At 27.6% G+C, this 22,314-nt stretch overlaps 3 protein-coding genes across 4 annotated transcripts; 1 reads left to right on the top strand and 2 right to left on the bottom strand.

Annotated features, from left to right (window-relative positions):
• Window positions 1-4,232: 4,232 nt before the first annotated feature.
• Window positions 4,233-5,181, top strand: LOC114195493 (gibberellin-regulated protein 11-like). The gene is made up of 3 exons (XM_028085985.1): window positions 4,233-4,390; window positions 4,542-4,599; window positions 4,689-5,181. Exons 1-3 carry the CDS (start codon window positions 4,313-4,315, stop codon window positions 4,868-4,870), a joined length of 318 nt encoding a protein of 105 aa, XP_027941786.1. The 5' UTR covers window positions 4,233-4,312; the 3' UTR covers window positions 4,871-5,181.
• Window positions 5,182-9,206: 4,025 nt separating this feature from the next.
• On the bottom strand, window positions 9,207-10,597 carry LOC114193456 (snakin-2-like). Of its 2 annotated transcripts, none has more exons than XM_028083265.1 (3): window positions 10,439-10,597; window positions 10,267-10,306; window positions 9,207-9,703 (listed from the first exon to the last, which is right to left on the bottom strand). In XM_028083265.1, exons 1-3 carry the CDS (start codon window positions 10,514-10,516, stop codon window positions 9,522-9,524), a joined length of 300 nt encoding a protein of 99 aa, XP_027939066.1. In that variant the 5' UTR covers window positions 10,517-10,597; the 3' UTR covers window positions 9,207-9,521. The 2 variants fall into 2 exon arrangements, with proteins under 2 accessions (XP_027939066.1, XP_027939065.1); XM_028083264.1 differs by having other exon boundaries at window positions 9,209-9,703; window positions 10,267-10,315; window positions 10,439-10,556.
• A 7,368-nt stretch (window positions 10,598-17,965) lies between these two features.
• Window positions 17,966-18,963, bottom strand: LOC114194205 (transcription factor bHLH52-like). Its single transcript, XM_028084314.1, has 2 exons — window positions 18,328-18,963; window positions 17,966-18,181 (listed from the first exon to the last, which is right to left on the bottom strand). The coding sequence occupies exons 1-2, from the start codon at window positions 18,961-18,963 to the stop codon at window positions 17,966-17,968; spliced, it is 852 nt and encodes a 283-aa protein (XP_027940115.1).
• Between the last annotated feature and the right edge of the window lie 3,351 nt (window positions 18,964-22,314).

The following is a 22,314-nucleotide window of genomic DNA, read 5'->3' as shown; positions in this document are numbered from 1 at the left end:
CTCAGTTTGATCCTTATTTTAAAAAATTTGATGCAATTAATACTTTATGTTTGTGCTTTACTAACACTGTTAAAGAGATCTCACATGTATATCTCTTTCAAAAATTGCAATCTGAAAAAAAAAATGTATATCTTGTATTTCTGTTAAATCAATTATCATTTCAACGATCAATTTCTCCCATAATAATATCTATGCTACCTAGTATTGTCATAATATCGGCCAATTTCATTCTTTTAACTAATTGAGGAAGAATTTGCAAATTTATAAAACCGGACGGATGAATTTTCCATCTCCAAATTGCATGAGCAATAGGTCTTACATGTAAAGGATCCTGTACCCATGTCTCAAAATTACCTTGCCAAGCTAAATGAAAGAGATTCCCGGAAGTCCACAAAAAAATGATTGCTAATTGCCTGAAATGAGAAGCAAAAATATTCTGATAAAGACGTTCCTCAGTAATATCATCATGACTTTCAAAGTCATGTGCGATAGCAATACCAAACCAAATACGACGAGTAGTGGGATCTTGAGCTAAGCCTTGACTAAAGCTTGGAAATCTTAATGCCATAATGATTTTCAAATCCTCCTAGCTATTATCCTACTGCAATAATTCTTGCTAAGAAGAATGCCCATGTTGTGGCAATTCCACCTAGAAGGTAATGTGTTACTCCTACAACACGTCCTTGTACAATGCTCAAGGCTCTGGGCTGAGTAGCAGGAGCAACTTTTAATTTATTATGAGCCCAAACAATGGATTCAATAAGTTCTTGCCAATAACCACGCCCATTGAATAGAAACATTAAACTAAAAGCCCATACAAAATGTGCACCCAAGAAAAAAGACCATATGCAGATAATGAAGAACCATAAGACTGAATTACCTGGGATGCCTGCGCCCATAAGAAATCACGAAGCCACCCATTAATGGTAATGGAACTCTGCGCAAAATTTCCTCCTGTGATATGAGTTACTATCCCTTGATCACTTATACTACCCCAAACATCTGACTGCATTTTCCAACTGAAATGGAATATAACTACGGAAATTGAATTGTACATCCAAAATAGTCTTAAGAAGACATGATCCCAAGAGAATACTTGGCATGTCCCCCCTCTTCCAGGTCCATCACAAGGGAAACGAAAACCTAGATTTGCTTTATCCGGTATCAATCGTGAACTACGAGCAAATAGAACACCCTTTAAGAGTATCAATATTGTTACATGAATTGTAAATGCATGAATATGATGGACCAAAAAATCTGCAGTTTCCTAAAGGAATAGGTAACAAAGCAACTTTACTGTCCACTGCTACTAAATTTTCACCTCCCCAAGTCAAACCTGGTACTTACTTCTTTTAATTTTTTAAATTATTTATTTATTTTTTAATTTTTAAAAATATTAAAAATTTGTCATGTGTTAACCTAATGTCGTGTCACGCAGTAGTGTATGTGACCGTGACAGTACCACATGTTACTGTTACGCTAGGTGTCATTTTTTTATTTTCAATTTAGGCCTTGTAAATTTATTTTGTCTCAATTTGATCCTAGTGTTTTTATTTTGTCTCAATTTAATTATAATTTTTGTAAAAATTGAACAATTTTATCTCTCTCCAAATTTAAACCAAATTTATTTTTTATATAAATGGTATACAAATATTTTTATTAAAATTGATAGTTTTATTAAATATTTTTAATAAAATTAAGTTTATTTAAATTTATACTTTACATTTAAATTTTTTTAATAGAATATAATGTTAATAGAAAAAATTCAAAAACTTGTGTTGATATATTATTACATCATACTTTAATATTATTATTTTTTATTTAAATTTATATTTCAATAATTATATATTTTTAAAATGTGTAAAGTTCAATAATTTTTATATAAATGTTTGAGCTGATGTAAAAATAACAATTATATATAAGTTCAAATGTAAAATTTTAAAATAATTTCAAACAATTTATATAACAATTTAAAACAAATAAATTTAGAATTTGAAAATCATTTTAAATAAAGTTAAACGTATATAATAAAAATATCAATTTAAAAAAAATATATCAAATTTAATAAACATATTTGTATAACATTTATATATAAAAAAAATATTTCAATCTAAAAAGGGACAAAATTGCTTAATTTTTATAAAAATTGAAACTAAATTGAGACAAAATAAAAATACAAAGAGCAAATTGAGAATGAGAAAATGACATATGACGTAATAATGACACGTGAAATACTAACATATCACATTATCACTATCACATAACACAATGTCAGTTTAACACTTGAAAAATACTTTTATTTTTTAAATTAAAAAAAATTAAATGAAGAAAACAAATAAATAAGTGACACATATTTAATATTTAATATTGTTACTATAATACTAACCGAAATAGCTTAAATACATAAAATTTTCTAAAATAAAAACTAAATTAAGATAAATAAATATAAAAGAACTAAATCCATATTTTCAAACAAACATAATTTAAAAAAAAAAAACTCAGACTTTTTCCAAAACGGTTAATTATATATTTCCAGAAAAGCAAAAGTTTAAGTTATAGATTTACGGACAAAACCCAGCGATACATAAAAAATATTACTTTTTAATATATTAACTTAGTCATGTGACTAGTTGATAATTAGGAAATATCTTTTCTATAATGGTTTTCTTCGAAATTACACATTTTAAGCATAATACGGTAAAATAATATTCTTGTACTCAACCGAAATGAAGGTCTTGTCGGTTCCAATATAAAACAGTGATATATGGTGAAAAAAATGTTTTCCTTTACTTTAGAGTTAGTTGAGTCTTGAGTATTGAAGAATGTTGATCTATTTGTAGGAATTTATGTGACAAAATCTGGGGTTGAATAAATGAAGGGAAAAAAATGTAATGTGAACTTCTTCTTAAAGATAATGAAGAAATAATTTTTATTTTTCTCTTAATAAAATGAAAAATGTGTAAATGATTAATAAAACCTTAACATGATGCATTAAGTTTAAACCCATCTACCTATCATACATATTCCACACCTGTTGGTAGTGGCGGAATTTGGACAAAAATGTAGGGGACCAAATTAGATTTGTTATATATAATTTTATTTAGAAAAAAAACTCTTCATTTTTTCTCTTCATTTCATCTCCTTAAAACAAACACACATAATAGTAGAATTCAAAAAAATATTACTATCATTCGCTATTATATCATGATACCAAATCATGAATACCATCTTAGATAAGCCATTTGTATCTCATCAATTTGATCTGGTGTTATTTGTCAAATTTGATGTTGTTTTTCCCATATCACGTTCTAATAAATTTTTAAATTCATTATATGTAACTTTGAGAACTTTAAAAATGTGTTTTTTATTGTCTTAAATTCTTGGTTCTTATTAAATTTCTCGAGTTTAGTTAACGTAAATGCATTTTTTTTACATCTTTATCACAAACCTTCCTCTTTTAAAAAAAGAATCAATTTTTTTTACTTTTTATCATAATCTTTCTAATATAAATTTATCACCTCTCGTCTATTTAAAAAAAAAATTATATTCACAAATCACAATTATCACAATGCAAAACATAACAAAATTCATACTACTTTAATTAAATAAGCAATACTGTATAAATTCAAAACTTAAAAAAAATTACCATAGGTAGCGAAAAACACAAAATCCTTAAATTTCATAATTAAGGGTTATAATAATTTAGGAAAAATTATAATTAGAGTTCATACCAATTTCATAAAAGAATCCCTAAAATCATAATTATGGTTTATATTAATTTGGGATAAACTTAATTTAGAAGAAACATTCTAAAAAGAATCATAAACTAACATACATAAATCATAATAAGATACTAACCTTGATTTGTGAGAGATCATGCAATAATGTATACATCAATCTCAATATATGTGTTTCCAACCTCTATTTCCCAATCTATCTCTTTGTATTTATCTCTCTTCACACACTTTCATGATAATCCAAAACTTATTTATTTATTCCCTATACTATAATTATTTGTTGTATATAACAAATGTCCATAACATGGATATACATACATCGCTTATTCTTTGCAAAAAAGAATACACTTTTGATTACTTTAGAAATCTCCAAAACTTTATAATCTATACCTTGAACGAAAGAAAAAGGGACCCACTTTAATGGAATAAATTAGTTTCACACTTTTTCTTTAAAATGCAACAACATTTCTCTCATTTAACTATGGACTATAAATACAAACACACTTTTTCTCTTCATTCATATAACAAATCTCCAAACCTTCTCATTCTCATCTTCCAAAACTCATCTTCAAGTCATGACCATTTTCAAGACTCTCCTAGCTTCAATCCTCATTTCTCAAATCATTGTGATTCTCGTGGAATCAGATAGGATGGTAAACCTAACTTTTTCCTTATATATTGTTATAATTTTGTTTCATTTTCATACAAATCATTATATATATGTTGAAATTTTGTTTGCCTCTATCTTTTTTTCCCAATCAACCTTCAAAATTACTTGATGTTGTGTTTTCTTATACATCACAGGTAATTCTCAATAACTTAGTAGCGGAACAAAGTCCTAACCCTTCACCTCCAACCATAGGTACAAGTTCTTTAAGCAAACCCTAAAGTTAACCTTTGATGTTATATAAAAATGATGTTTTAAGATTTTTTTTTTGTTTTGTTTTATAGATTGTGATGGTGAATGCACTAGAAGGTGTCAATTATCGTCAAGACCAAATCTATGTAAGAGGGCATGTGGAACATGTTGTCAAAGGTGCAACTGTGTACCTTCGGGTACTAGTGGTCACTATGAAGAATGTCCATGTTATGCAAATTTGACTACTCACGGTGGAAGACACAAATGTCCTTAATTTACTACACTAATCGTCTTCTATATATGAAAGTAAGCGGAGTTCGGTAGTTTTTTTTATGTTATCCTTTGTTGATCATTAAAAGACATTATATAGGTATTTTAAATATCTTTTTAATATATTGTAAAACATCAAAATTAGTGATAATCAGTGTATTATGAAAACACAGTAAAAGAAGAACACAAAAAAATCCAACAGAGAATCCAAATTCAAATAAACGCATGTAATAATTTAGTTTGATTGATATATCTATGTACCTTAGGTGGTGCACAATTACTTATTACTGAAGTGAAGTTTCTTACCTTGCTTTATTTTTAAGGTATTTTTTTCTCATTTTCCATTCATGTCTTAAAGATACAACATAAATTACATGTATTTTGAAGATGCAAGAACAAATAGTTGAATTCATCTTGAGCCATTATTAACTATTTAATCTTAAAATAAAAAAACTCATTTCTAACATAAATTTAGATTGATCTAGTGATTTTTTAGTGTTATTGTTCTATTATGCTCTCAAAATATATTCATATACATTCATTTTGATATTTTAAAATATATAGTTTTGAGTCTTGAGTCTTGAGTATTGAAGAATGTTGATCTCTTTGTAGGAACTTATGTGACCAAATTTGGAATTGAATAAATGAAGGGAATGAAAATGTTATAATGTTTAAGGAAAGAAAAAAAAAACATGGGAAACAGGTGGAGTGTTGTTTAATAGCAGAAATAAATATTCCAAAAGGATAATAGTTTACGCGGAATGATTTTGAAAAATGTAATGTGAATTTTTACTTTTTAATAAAGCAAAATGTGTAAATGATTTTGTTAGCCAGCTATACTTCTTTCTTCTTAAAAAAGAGACAAATAACATAAATATTTTCATAAGATAAAACTAATTCACACATAAGTTAACAATTTATTGGATGAATCATATAAAAGAATTTTTATAAATTCATTTTTATCATTATAGAAAATGTTAATCAATTAAGAAGTAAACTTTAAATTTAATTTAATTTTAATTTATAAAATAAGATTTATACTCCTTTGTATACCACGTATTAATTAAAGAAAAAAAAATCTGGGGTGAAATAATGAAGGAAAAGAAAATGTTAATGTTTAAGGAAAGAAAAAAAAAACATGGAAACAAGTGGAGTGTTGTTCGACAACATCATTTATAGGATGATGAGGTTGAAGTAAGAATCATCACATTCCTACATTGGAGCCAAGTAATGTTGGGAACCATAACTGGTGCAGGTTTTTGTCACTCTCACTCACACACAACTTCTTCTCCCAACCTAAATGCTTTTTAGTAGCACAAATAAATATATTTAAAAAGGACAAATGATTTTGAAAAATGTAATGTGAACTTCTTAAAGATGATGAAGAAATAATTTTTACTTTTCATTTAATAAAATGCAAAATGTGTAAATCATGATTTTGTTAGCTAGCTATACTTCTTTCTTTATACTAATTTCTTAAAGAGAGAGACAAATAATATAAATATTTTCATAAGATAAAATTAATTAAAAATGAAAATATGAATCATGAGAATCTTTTTAAATTCATTTTTATCATTATAAGGAAAGTTAATTTTACTTTTAAAATGTTTATAGAAAAATCCGTCCTCTTATGTTGTTTAATTCCATTTATTCTAATATAATTTGATATTTACTATAATAGATTGAGATACTATATATTAAAGTTTAAATTTAATGCAACTTTTATAATTGACGTGTAATTTTGTTTTACTTATTTACTCTAAATTTTATCAGATACCATTTTCTTGTTAGGTCTCGTAACTTTTTATATGTTCATTGTTGAATGCTCTTGTTGAAGACTCTCGTGTTGAATCATCTAATATATAGAAATTTAGTTAAACAATCCTCTCTAAAATTGGTTAATATGTAAGTATGTAAGTATTTTAATCAAATATTTTCAACATTGGTTATTATTATTCTTATATTCAACATTTTGTAAATATGTAAATTTTATCTCATAATCAATATTGAATCAACAATATGTTAATATGTAAGTATTTTAATCAAATATTTTCATCAAGCTATAAAGATTAGTATATTGGCCATAACTTTAAAAGCACCAAAATACTTGTTAAAACTAAATTAACATATTTTATAAATGTTAAAACAGTAAAAAGGATCGAATTTACGCAAAAAAAAACAAATTATTTACTTTTAGATTTAGTGGGTGTAATTAATATCTCATAATAATTAATAAAGTTGGTGCTTTTTATCCACCAACCAGGTTGTTCATAAATGGATGATTTAGTAATAACTAACATGATTTAGACAAGTAACATTTAATCGGAAATCATTCATTTGTGAACATGTGATGTTAGGAAGGGTGTTGGGATTTGTTATTACAATGTATTTCTGAAAATTTTCTATATAACTAGCTTAAATTACTAATTTTAGTGTCTTGTTTAACATATATCAAGCATGTCAAAAAAATCTAAACTCATTTGTAGATAAAACTCGTAATAGATAGAAAATGGATTAGATATTTTGAATGGATATATGCGGATAATGGATACGGATATCTTTTATACTCATTTGTTAACGGAACGGTTACAAATATTATAGTATTCGTACTCGTAGATACTCGTACTTATTATACTTTGATTTAAATTTAAAAAAAAAACATGATTAAAATATTTACACTACTAGGATATAAATACGGATACGAAAAATACATTTATCCCACATAGAGCTACTATTTATATTCTTCCAGTCTCGTTGAGATCTTTATTCATTACAATAATGATTATAGTTAGTTGAATGCATAAATTCCTAGTATAATTTTAATCTGGTCCGAAATATATGTTCAGAAATTTTCTTTTTTCAATTTATAAGTTATGTGGATACTAAAATCACAGGACTCACTCATTTTAAGAATATAGGATCCTTTTAATTTTGATAAAAAATTGTTATCATTAAGTATATTTTTTAAAATATAAAAAAATAAAAGGAAACGAGGAACATATATATAGGATAGAAAGGAAATAGGAAAAGTATGTTATGTTTTGCATGATTGAGATGAAAGAAACTATGTAAAATAAAAACAAATTAGTAGAGTAAAATTTACACGATAAAACACAAGATAGAAGTATTTGATTTAAGAGGGATAAAGTGAAAAATAAAAATAAAAAATTATATAAAAATAATAAAATATGTATTATTTTTTAAATGATTTTTTTGTCACATATGTTACAATATGTATTATTTCTATTTTTCTTCTCAGCCAAATTGAATCTTAAAATAGAAAAAAAAAAGAGTAAAGTAGACATATAATAATAAGTGATATATATATATATATATATATATATATATATATATATATGTTCGGAATTGTTCCATGCGTAATTGGCATATACACAAAAACAAAGCAATAGTTTGGTTGCTTGCATGTACGAGTCAGGAGCAGTCAACATCGTCACCGATTGCTATTTGTCACTTTTGTTCCTTTTTAAGTTTTAAGAAAATTTTTACTTTTGTTTTTAATTTTTTAGTTTCTATTTTTCAGATGAAGCTAAATTGTTTTTCATCGACTTTTTAACTCTCAATTAACTCTCTTTTTTTATTTAAATTCCAATCAGTTTAGTTGATGAAATTATTTCACTTTTATTATAATGATAGGAAAAAAAAATTACAATCAAAATTCTTCTTCTTATACCTTAATAAATATTATACAAATTCTTCAGATTTTACACAGTTTGCGAAACAAATTAATTTTAAACCTTTAAAACAATTTATTAATTTTTTTAGGATCGAAAATTATATTTTAAGATAGTAAAGTAAAAGGAAAAATTAATTAAAAAAATGTTAAGTTTTCTCAATTAAAAAAAAAACTAAATTAAGCTCAACAACTTTGGAACACATATATACCAAATTGAAGAGATAAAAAAAAAACGCAATCAGATTTACCTTACGAAAATGATCCAATGCTTTTTCTGCAAACCTTTGTTATTTTTATTATCATATATTCATAATAGAAAATTATAGCCATAATACACACACGTGTGTATATTTTTTTTTTTCAAACCTTGTCATATGTTTTTCACGATACATAAATTAGAACAATTTTTATTCAAACTCGCGTCAGAAATGTTGGGCTTCTCCTTTAAGAATTGACCCGTGTTTGCATGGTTTTGAACATTTACAAACATGAGTGACGAACTCTGAAATAACACTTTGTATTTTCAAAAACACCTTCTCTTGTGCTGAATTTAGCCAGCTAATAAGAACACCATAATTTGAAAAGTTGAATATTAAATACAAAGTCAAACACCAGAAGATGGTATCACAGAAGAAAATATTATAAATAAAATGACGAAGTCATAAAATAATAACTCTTATTGATATACACGATGAAACATTACAACGAAAGCAAGTACAATACAACCTTAAGAAAAAGTAATGAGAATTCCACAACATAGTTCTTAACTTTTGTAATGTCTAAATATACATATCCACGTCAACACTCAATGATTCAACAACAATTGAAAAAGGGGTTCGATAGTTCCGAACATTATTCTTTCACCCTTCACTCAAGAACGCATCATATATATCTATATATATAGTGTTATATATTATTTGATGATATAATAAATATAATATGAAAGTGTGGTGCATGAAGTTTAAGGGCACTTGCGTTTGCCACCACGAGTGGTTAAGCTAGCATAACAGGGACACATTTCTTGGTTTCCGGCGGTGCCAGGTGGCACGCAGTTGCAGCGTCTGCAACAAGTTCCACAAGCTCTTTGGCAGAGACGAGGACGAGATGATAAACGGCACCTCGCACCACACGCTCCGTTACAGTCTGAACATCAAAAAAATTGCAAATTAGTTAATAAAAAAATAGAACTATCAGTTAATTTTAAAATGAGTCAATTTAAAAATTTTGAACCAATTTAATCCTTCCTCTTTCGAAATATATAAATTTAGTATTTTTAATCAAATTTTGTTAAATTTATTCGATGTTTTGTACATATTTTAGAATTGTATTTAAGTTGTTTATATTGTTTGACACGTTTTTATTTTAATGTTAAGTCAATTATTGTTATAAAACATGTTTGAAATGTCAAATAAACCTAACAAAATTTGATTAAAAGAATTAAATCCACGTATTTCAAAAGATGAAGAACTAAATTAATCAAAGTTTTAAAATGAACTAATTCCAAAATTTATTTAAAATTAAAAAAAAATAATAATAAAATTATATAAGATATAACTAATATCATTAAAATGGATCACCCTCATCCGATATATCATCCATTCAAGAGTATTGACTCTTTCATGGTCTTATTTTTAAATCCTCTTAAATCTCGATTTCTAAACAACGAAGAATATTCGGTAGACACATATATATGAATATAAATATACCTATCTGCTGAAGAAGAGAAGCCTGCGTTTGTGGTTGCACCTGCAGTTCCTCAAAAACCATGCAAAAATTAATTAGAAAGAACCTAGGCGAAACAAATGAAGAACAACCTTGGTTGTTGGTGTTGTGATATGATATGTTCGAAAAAGAAAGAAAGTGTTTGAATATTTATACCGATTGATCGGCATGGACGAGATGAAGAACGAGAAGCGAGGCGAGAAGGGAAGCAACTAGGAGTTTAGAAAGCGCCATGGATAAAGTTTATGTGTTATTGTTATTGGAATGAGAAGCATGAAGAGAAGGTATTTATAGTTGTGTGTGAAGTATGAAGAAGAAGGTGGTAAGTACTCAAAATAATAATAATAATTGTCATAAATGTGGGAATATGAAAGTGGGGCATGGTGATGTGGTGGAGCATACACGGAAATGGGGAAGTTCGCTTTGTGTTAGTGACTGGTGAAGGAAATTTGGTATCGAAAACTCAAAAGGGCTCTTCGAATCATCCAGAGAAATATCGAGATATTGATTTTTATTTTTTATTTTTTAATGTCTGTCTCTCATTATTGGCTATGATAAAAAGGGGTTAAGTGGGGTTACGTTAATTAGAAAATGGAAATTTATTTGCCTAAAGTTGGGCACCCATTGTAAAACGATGCAAACAAGTTTAGGTTTGGTTATGACGAGTCATTTCAAGGACACTGTAAAAAATTGGCGGCGTGTGGTTTTGGTCAAACCATGTGAGCTAAGGGCATCATAAGTTGGTGTTTTTTTTTAGGTTTATCGTATGGTTTTGTCGATGTACTATTTGTTTGGATATTATTGAGACGATCTCGGTTAATTGAATCTCACAATACAATACATGAATATAGAATGTCTATTCTCTGTGTCATGTCAATGGAGGAAACATTTTGATTGTGATGTGTGACGTAACATTGCATTACATAATTTATGTTTATGTTGGTATAGTATGGTTCTAGCTAGGTTGCATTATTGGGGAGTCGAAAATATTGCAAAAAAATGGTGAATTAATTATTATTATTATTAATAAGAGAAAAAAATTGTGTTGGGTTTGAGAGATGGTGATGTGTGGAATTGGATGCATATAAAAGGTGTGTGTGTGTGGAGAAGGAAGAAGAAGTAGGAAAAGGATTGATGAAGAAAAGCTTGACAGCTGTGTGCGGTGGCAACACAGCTGGATTATGCTAAAGAAAATGAAAAACTATGATAAAAAATCACTTACCCCCACCCACTCCAAGATTATCAAGTACTTTCTTTCGTCGATTTATTATATTTTTCTGTTTATCTTTATCATAATACATTTAACTACTTAGTTATCATGTTAGTACGATTCATATCAAACTAGTTTTTTTTTTTTTTAAATATACATTTAGATTTTAATTTAATTTCACAAGTTAATGGTTTATATTATGTTTTGTTTAATGTTAAAAAATAGATTTTAAATTAACGTTAATCTTACAAAATTAATCTGTAATACAACATGTGGACTATTTATATATTGTAAGATCTTTTTTTTTTCTAGTTAATATAGAATATTTAACATATTCACTCAATATTTATAATGAGGGTTCTATAGCATCTGATATAATAAGCCTAACAACAATAATTTTTCTTATAATGGATTGTATAATAAGTTTAAGAAACGATAAATTTGATACAATTCTAATATCTAGTAAATTTTAAATTTAATTCGATTTTTAAGATCAAATTTATATTCATTTGTATAATGTAAATTTATTTTATCTTTGTTTAATATAGATTTTTAACGTATAATTGATGATGTATAATTTATTTTTTGATAATATACCTCTCACAATCAATTTTAATAATTTTAGAATAAATTCAAATGTTATCTTAAAATTTTAGTTAAACCTAATTAAGTATGATAAAAGTGGTTTGTAATATATATTCTATTTTTTAAGTGATATTTAAAAATGGAGTGTTGTAAAATAAACATAATAGAAATTATATTTTGTTAAAACAATAATGAGAGTTTATTACTGTGTTAGTTTTAAAATATTATAAGTGTTTTTCATCTTAAATTTAATAGTTAATCTAATAAATAAACTCATATTATTAAAATTCATTAGTAATTTGATACTTAAAATTATTAAAATAAATAAACTAATACAAAATATGAAAATCACACTAATATAAAATTATATTTTAATAATCAATCACTATATTTAAAATATTGTTTATTTTAAGAGTTTCAGATATTTAAAATATTGTTTGCTTGTAGAGTTTAAATTCTTTATCACGGTTTTGTTTAAAAAAAATATTTTAAAAGATTAAAGAAAACGTGTATTCTAAAAATCAGTCCATGACAAATGATGGTGAATTGGGAATGGAATTCCACTTGTTATTTTGGGAGCGAAAACGGTGGTGTGGGGACAATAATATAAAGGTGGACAACAATGAATAACAAAACAGTATGCAAAAGAAAAAGATAAAAGGAATAATAATACATCTCAAAAGAAAAAACAGTGTCTTGTAAAGTGTATCTGTTTATTAAATATATGCCTAGTCAATTTTAGATTAAATATTTTGGATAAATTTTGGAATTAGTTCATTTCGAAATTTTGAACTAATTTAGTTTTTCATCTTTTGAAATATGTGAATTTAGTTCTTTTAATCAAATTTTGTTAGATTTATTTAACATTTTAAACGCGTTTCAGTAGTATATTTGAGTTGTTTATATTGTTTGACAGATATTTGCTTTAATGTTAAGTCAAATACTATTATGAAACACATTTGAAATGTCAAATAAACTTAACAAAATTTGATTAAAATGACTAAATTCATATATTTTAAAAGATGAATGACTAAATTAGTCTAAAGTTTCGAAATTGACTAATTTCAAAATTCACTTAAAATTAAGGAACTAAAAACATATTTAACCCTTTCAATTTTTTAAATATTAAGGAGTAAAAAATACAATCACAAACTTAAAAACTCTATGTTTCTATCAACATATAGAAATGAAGTTAAAACGATGAAATTAGTGTGTGTATATAAAGAAAATTATTTTATATTAATTTACAATATTAGAAAGGTGGTTACATGTATTAAAAAAAGTTATATATGAAAATAGAAGTCATTTGTGAGGCAAATTGAAAAGGGATTACATATCTATACGCAATTGTGTATTCTTAATTTATTATTTTGAATGCATTATTTTTACACGTTATCTCTTAAAACTAGTAATTTTCTCAGTCAATGTTTTCTATTTTTTTTTATTTCTTTTTACATATTAATGTTGTTCATATTAACATTCAAAAAAAATCATGCAATTTTCAAGAAAAAAAAATATTTTACAGTAATTTAATAAAAGTAATATGATATTTTTTTTCAATTGCAGTAAAAGAATAAACTCGAAATATTTAAATTCCCATATTCCTATACAAATAAGTTTATGTAAAAAAAAAAGATAAAAACATTCTAAAATCTTATCTTTTCATAATATAATTTTTTTTAAGAAAATAAATTGAAAACATACATTTTACACTTTTTTTTTTCTTTTAACATATATACCTATGAAAGTATTAAAAATAAGTATAAAGTTATGTTTTACCAAACTTCACATAAAAAAAAGTTTAATAATTTTCCTCGTAAGTTAAAAACTAAAATTTTAAAAAAGAACTGCAAAAACAGAACTTTTAAAACTAACTTGTACAAGAGATCATTTTAATTTTAGAGAAGTTAATACAACTTTTATTGATATTTTCGATTTTTCAAAAATCACAATTGAGAAGTTTAGATATACAAAATAGTTGACCACTTGTACATAGGCCTCTTCTTAACGTTTTATGAATCATGATAAAATAATAACTAAATAATAGTCCTTGTGTATAAATTTTTAAATTTTAATATATAAATTATGTTTTATAGTTTTTTCATCAATTCTCATAATATTTTATACTATTAATATATTGTTGTCTCAATAATCATCTACAAAATAACATGAAAATTTCTTAAACATCAAAGTTATGCCCAAATGACTGCTCCATACAAATTTAAGAATCATAAGTGCCTACGAATTAGAGGTCTTTATTCGGTTTAATTTTATTTTAGAATAAAAGATCATTCAAATTAATAAAAAAATTGCAATGTACTTTAATTTGATTGAAATTAACTATATAATCTGAATCAAATCAAACATTTATGTGAATTAATTAAATTTTTACAATTTAAAAATAATTTTGTTATATATGATTTGTTAAAGTATCATTCAATTTAAGACCAATAAACAAATTAATAAAGTAGTATTATGTTGTTATATAGTATGATATACTCATTACATAACTATAATTACAAATCAGTATTTTGAAAACGAACTAACTTTATAATACATTAAGTAAAATGTATACGAACTTAAAAAATATTTACTACAATCAGAGGTAACATCATATATAACCAAATTTGTCTCTTATATAAAGTTAAGCATATCAAATTCAAACAATTAAAATAAATAAATAAATATAATATATCTTATCCTTTGGTTTGGATTTCCTTTTGACTCCAACCAGTCAAGCATTTGAATTGTCTAAAACTTTTCAATCTTGTTTTCTATTTTAAAATTGAAAAGATTCGTTTTAAACATTTTCAATAATACAATATATTCCAACCCGTTAAACATGTAGTTATGATCATAAATTAAGATAATAAGATAAGGTAAATTAAATTACAAGTATTTTATATTATAATACGTACGTACATATCCGATATGTTGATATATTTATTTTGAAAATAATAAAATACAATACGTGAAATATGTATATTAAAAATTATATAATTTTTAAAAATATAATAAATATATTATTATTATTATTATTGTGTGAATTCAAATTAAAATTATATGTATTACCGTTGTTAATATAAAAAATTATAAATGATTGTCATCATAAAAAGACTACTGTTTGATTGATTAGATACTTCATTGATCAATATCAATACAATATCTTAAAGTATCGAATACAGATACACACTTGAAACGCATATGTGACTGAAATTAAAGTATCGGTGTATCATAAGTTTTACACCTCCACTACAAATTTAATATTTTACTATTTAAGTTATTTTCCACATAATATATATATTTAAAATTTTGACCTTATTTTACCAATTCATCAAATCAGACTCCATAACATATCGATACATTTATAATGAATACATAAAATATACGAAAAATATTATAGTGAACAATGCAATTGCTCACTCTACATGGTTGATCCAATTATTTGGTTGACCTAATTTCTTCGTAAAGATAATCTATTAAACTTGTGTAGCTATCCAAATTTAGAAATTATTCAGAAATCTGAAAATAAATTTGGAAATATTAGAGTGTTTAATTTACCTGTTCTGAACAAAGCCGAAGAACAAGGTTGCAACTAAGATAAGGAAGAAAAAAAAGAAGACAAAGATGACTGGGACAGGAACCTGCTCACACAGCTGTTTCATGAACATACTAATTTGTCCCTCATCAAATTAAGGATATTTTCACTATCTATGGATATTTTAAAAATAATTTTTATGATAAAAACAACACAATTTTTTTGATTTATTCAGTACACTAGATGTGAATAGAATATAATGTCAGTTTGTCTCCACACTATTAAAGATATCCTTTCAATCAAAATAATATCAATCCTATTACTTAAATTTCAGCAAGTTTATAAACTAGTCTGAACATTTATATGATATATAATAAATAAACTATTTATTTAGAAGACTTTTTAAATTTTTTTATATAATGTATAAAAGTTTGTTGAATCACACTACCAAAAAAACTCATATTTCCTAACAATTTTGTTATAAAAATGTTTTCGTAGGAAATACTTATAAATTTTGTCGAGAAAAAAATTTTGCAAGAAATTGCTACCAATTTTCTTGCAAAATATTTTGTATAAAACACTTTTCGCAACAAATTTTGTATGAAATATTTGCAATTTTATAATTTTGTAGGAAATGATTATCCACGAAAGAAATACCTATTAATTAAAATTCTTAAAAAAAATGGAAGAACAAAGTCATCTCTTACAAATTCTTTTAACAAATCTGCAAGAAAAATCTCATGTAATATGAAAATTTCTAGTGGTCAGTTACTTGATAATTCAAATCAGATTAATTTTTTTACGAACAGTGATAGATAAAAAAATATGAGAAATTCTATATAAAAAATGAAACTTTTTTTTAATCGAGGCTAATGTAATACTTTTACATCAGAATTCTTTTACACTTATTTGATATTATTTTTTAATCTTTTATCTCTTAATTTTTAGAAGTACAAAAATCAATTTTTGTATAGATCATTTTAAACAATTACTTCCTCCACCCATCAAACTTTTTTCTTCCATCCCATCAAAATGCTTTCGAAATATTTTCTGTAGAAGGACATGATTTTTCTTTCCCAAAAAATAAAAATATGGAATTATTTTTGTGTTCTGATAAATAAATTCTGGAAATGACAGGATACGGTGCAAGAAGTAATTACCATCATTTTAACGATCTTTATATGATCATATTTTGGACTCAATCGCGTGGCATGATTTGGACAGATGTGTTTTCTATGTACACCCCTTTTTTTCATAGATCCACGCATAATACTCCCTTTTCTCAATTTAGGCCCAATTCTAAAATCCATTTAGTGAAGTATTAGTGTGAGTATTTCTATTACCGGAATATTTTACTTGCAGTATAAAATTAAATTGATATTTTAGGTTTTTTGAATTTCTCCTTAATTTTATACTTTAAAATTTAAATTGTAGTATAAAAATCAGTGTTGGAATATACACCATCTCTTAACCTTCTGTACTAATTCTTTATTATAGTTGAGTACCTATATATTCATTCTTTACACGTTAGTTACTTCCTGACAAATTTTTGGACTAAATTTTTTTATAAAGACTTTTAACTAGTAACATATTATCTAGATTTTTCTATGTTTCTATTATTGTTACTTAAATAAAAATGTATAACAAATACGAGGTTTATTGGAATAAACTTTACTTAAAGTTATTCAAAAGACTAAAAGTGCTCAAAATGAATAAAATAATGTATTCTTAGGTTTGTATTAGTTACTTTTTTTTTATTATTACATGGAGAAATGATATTTGTAAATTGTTTTTCTTTAATGATTTATCTTTTTATTTTTTACACACAGCACCATTTTCATCCCATCATCCTTCCTCCTATGGTAAGTTTTTTATTATATGTTTCTATTATTATTTTATTTAAATAAAGATGCGCAATAAATGATTGATGAAATTTATGCTGATAAGAATTTGATGATCAAGAATCTGAAAACATTAAAAATATATTGTATTGTTTTTTATTGGTTTTTTTGTTATCCTTTATTAAACATTAAAAATATATATATATTATTGGTATTTTAAATATTTTTTTAATATATTTTAAGATGTCAAAAATTAATGATAATCAATGTATTATACAAACACAATAAAAAAAAGTAAAAAAAAAATCAAATAAGACGATCCGAATCCCACGAATTCAATATAACTAAACAATTGATTCTTACATGCAACAGGAGTTTAATCTATTCTAAATTTTGACTATTACATGCAAAATGAATTACAGATTCAGTCTAATCTAACTAACTTAATATAAAAAGTAAACTAAAAATGCTAACAACAACAAATCCTTATGAACATATATTATAAAGATTTATTCTTGCTTCTCTTTCTCAATGTCTGTTCCAATGAGCTGTTTAAGTTCCTCAACCATGGTAGGTTTTGATCGAACAACTTCAAGATCTGTCAAAGTTGTGACAGTTTCTTTTGGCAAAAAGCACTTTTCCCCCGCATACAACTTCTCTTGAACAAAGGGAGAAACAACCAGACCGTGTAGAATTTCAGAAGGAGGTGCTGCTTTATCTTCATGCTACAAATAAGAAAAAAAAACAATTTTTATATATGTATAAAATGTGTATGACATGGAGAAACAGAAAAACATGGAGTGAACAAAACATGCATACGCCCGAAAAAACAATGATGTTTGATAAGAATAATGGAGGTGAGTGAAGTTACCTCTAATGAGTTCATGAGTTCAAGCATTTCAACTTGAACTTGGAGGTACTTAACATACTTTGCAGCTGCATGAAGCATCTCAGCAGTGTTCATTTTGGTTCCACCAGGCACCAACTTACCAAGCTCTTGTGTCTTATTCGTAATCTTTCTTCTTCTTTCTCTTGCGGCTACACTCTGTGGAGATATGGTTCTCTCTTTATTACCCTTCTCCTCGCATTGATTATCCATAGAAAATAACTGCTGTTGTTGTTGTTGTGTCTCTTCTGGTTGAAAAGAGTAGCCATTAACAAACCCTTCTGGTGGTGAAAGCTCTTGTTGTTCGTCGCAGAAGAACTTTTGGCGTTTTGGGAGAGGATCGTAATATTCTTCATGAGTTGGGAAGATTTGATGATGAGGGAGTGAAGTGAAAGGATCAAAAGGATCAAAAGGAGAGTGAATATCTGAAGGACAGAGAAAACCACCGTTTGGGTCAATGGTGTACTCAAAAAGCGCGTTTGAAAGGAAAAAGCTTTCATCTGAGTATGGAAACAGGTGCTGGATATTTGGTTCTTCTGCCATGGCTTCGTTAAGGAGGCTTGCTTCTTCTGAATCGGAGATTTGAACAGTGTTCCAATCGAAAAACTTGCTTAACGACATCGTAACACATCAATCTGCAACATGATGCAACAAAAGTTAAAAAACATAGAACAGAAAAAAAAATGGTGCAGTAGTTAATATATATATACATGCATGCAAAGCGGTTAAATATGAAAAATAATGACATAAGACAGAGGAATGTTTGGATGCATATACGTATATACGTACCTGGAGTATCTTTGAGAGAGTATAGACATGGGAGAGGAAAATACGATGATGTAGAGTTGTTAAGTGTGTGAGAAGAAAAACACTGTATGAAGACTTTTATACGGAAAATACGAAAACTGATTCTATCCTCACCTGCCTGTTGCTCCTTTGTTGGTGGAGAGATTTAAGGAGAAGTTGAAAGCGGTTACATAGGATCGATTATTATTACCATTTTTTTTAATATTTTTTTTATCCATTCCGTAATTAATATGTAGTATTTTATTAATTTAAATTAATATTAATAAATATATGGTAATAATGTATATTGAAATTATCTAAAATAACTGATCCATGTATCCATGTATTATATAATGATAATACATTATTGGGTAATATTGTAGTTTTTTATTGAACATATTTCAATTTCATTTTTATATTTATATCAAATTTACATACTTTTATCGAAAAATATCCAAAGGGATTTTTTACGAGTTTATTTCAAAGAATAGCGTTGAACATTATAATAAATAGAGATTTGACTTCCTAATTGAATCTCAACTTACTTTTTGCAAGATAAAATTTGTCCATCAATATAAGAGAATCAAATTCTTATAGAAATTTTGTAATTAAAAATGTCACACCAAAAGGTCGAAATACAATTCTTTTAAATCAAATTCTGACCTGCACGGAAAATGTTCTAATTAAGATTCAACACAAACAAATGAAAAAAAAAAATCTAAACTTTTCAAAATTCAATCTTACATAACAGTGAACATTATAATAAGTAGACATTTGACTCCCTAACTGAATTTCAGCTTACTTTTTGCCTGACAAAATCTCTCAATGAATATAATAAACAAAAGAAGATAAGTCAACATTATTGTCATCGTTACAACAATAACATAATTTAATGATGTCCTAAGCGATATCTGAACCTTAAAAACAGAATTATCTTTCTCATTGCTTCAAATCCCTCTTTGTCATAGCCTTATCCACTTCTAAAAAGCAAAATAACACAATTCAAGTAAAATCCAGACAAAAAAAATTTACATCTACATGTAAATCAAACAGGAATATAACAAAACCTAACAGAGAAAAACTAATATTGAGATCGAATGTGTTAGGCTTAGATTGTAAGGCCCCTTTTTTTTTCTGCTTCCTTTTAAGAGCTGCCCTACAGTAATGGGCCTAAAGGCCGGCCCATAGGATAAAAGTCTTTCATGTTGCCCTAATCCCACATCCACTTTCACTCTTTCAGAAATCAGCCGTCACCCTTCTACTCCGTGAGAGAGAGCTCTACTAGGGTTTGGAGTCGTCATAGCAATCGTAAGCTCAGCCTCGTTCTTCCGTTCCACCTCGCAAAACTGTCCCGTGAGCTATTGATCTTCACTGTTCGAGTGTCAACGCTGTAGCAAAACTAGGTACGGGAAGTTAGGGTTCGAGTTATATTGTTCATGTACTGTTTACTTGAGATTGGTTGTTGTTGGATGGATGAATCATTGTTTTGGATGTGTGGAGTTCTAGGCACGATTCGTTGGTTTGGAATAATGCATCTGTTGCAGGTGAACCAGGGCGAGAACTGTTAATCTCGCCCAGGCGAGTCGGGCTCGCCTAAGCGAGTCTGACGAAGGCGACTTGCTTGACATTTTGAGCGAGCGAACCACTCGCCCAGGCGAGAGGGATCTCGCCTAAGCGAGATCCCGCAGTGGTTCCTGTTTCCTTGTTTCAAGCCCTCGCCTGAGCGAGACTGTCTCGCTTGAGCGAGACCCCTCAGCCTGAGCGAGGTGCTGGGCGAGACAGTGCTGTGATTGGCTGTATGTTTGTTCCTAAATGATCTGTCTTGGTGGAGTATGATTGTATGATGAATGATATGTATATAATGGAGCATGAGGTATGTTTGGCATGATTCATGAATTAGGTATGACGGGTTGGGTATGTTATTGGCATGTGAAATGAATGAGAGGTTTGGAACTAAAGGAACACGTTAATGATATGAGATGAGGCCCTAGATTCATGGGGTGGTGATGATCAGATGTATGAATCTAAAATGTGATGTGTATGAGGAATAAATCTCAGGGAAGGGTATGGAATTGCAAACATGATCTTTGGTATTCTCCTACTGTTGTTTTATGAATGTTGGTCCGTGTCAGCGTATAATTCCTTGGGGTCTCTAGGTGAGACCTCCGGGGTCGCGCTTCAGTGGTCGGGACGTAATTCCATGGCCCCTGTTAGTGGGTGTCCATGGTGGTGCCCCATCTGTATAACTAGGTAAGGATTCAAGGTAAGGTTGCATCCTGACACTCTAAGGAGCCAGTTAGTCTCACCTAGAGCGGACTGACTCCTGTGGTGAGAGTAGCAGGAGGCCTGAAATCCATTAAGGGCTAACCTTGTGGTGAGGGAGATTTGATTCATCGTAACACTTGTATTACATAGCTCAGGATCGAGCAGCTCAGGGTCGAGCAGAGGTATCCACCACAAGTGCAAGCATCCGCTGAATCCGACCAAGTTATACGTATCCGGATGAGTCGAGTCGAGTCGTAGTGTATTGAATGAAGAGTCGTAACATGTTTGGTTGCCATATGGATATGGGATGATGATGATGTATTTGACTGTGTGATGTTTATGTGTTGGCTCTAGCTTACCCGTTTTGTTGCATGGTTGCGATGATCATCAATTTGATTGATGGGAACAGATGGGCGAGGTTCGCGTGGTCAACAAGGGAATGACGATTCCGCTGCTTAGCCATCTAGGCTAGAGTTATTTTATTCACGTTATATCTAGGGCTACGACCCCTGTATCGTTTTATGTTTTCCTACTCTACACTCTTTGTTAGTTTTGCATTCCGCTTTTCCTTTGGCATCGTGGTGTGCCTAGTTTTGTAGGGGTGATGTTGAGAACCCCAGGGCTGCGTTGTTATACTATCTTATGTGTGACGTTTTCTTTAATTGCGTTTATAAATTAAATGGGATGTTACATGGATTTAGTTAAATTTTATTTTCATTTTTATGCTTTAAAAAATGGAGTTCAAATTCTCTACTAATTTTTTTTATGTTGTTTTTTACTAAATATACACTATATTAGTATTTTAAATATCTTTTTAATATATTTTAAAATGTTAGAATTAGTGATAATGAATATATTATGAAGGCACAATAGAGAAACAAAATTAGTGATAATCGGTCGATAGAGAAACAATACCAAAAA

Source organism: Vigna unguiculata, chromosome 8 (genome assembly GCF_004118075.2).
Source record: "Vigna unguiculata cultivar IT97K-499-35 chromosome 8, ASM411807v1, whole genome shotgun sequence".
NCBI lineage: Eukaryota > Viridiplantae > Streptophyta > Magnoliopsida > Fabales > Fabaceae > Vigna > Vigna unguiculata.
Note: the sequence above shows the minus strand (reverse complement) of the source record. Positions and strands in the feature narration are given on the sequence as shown.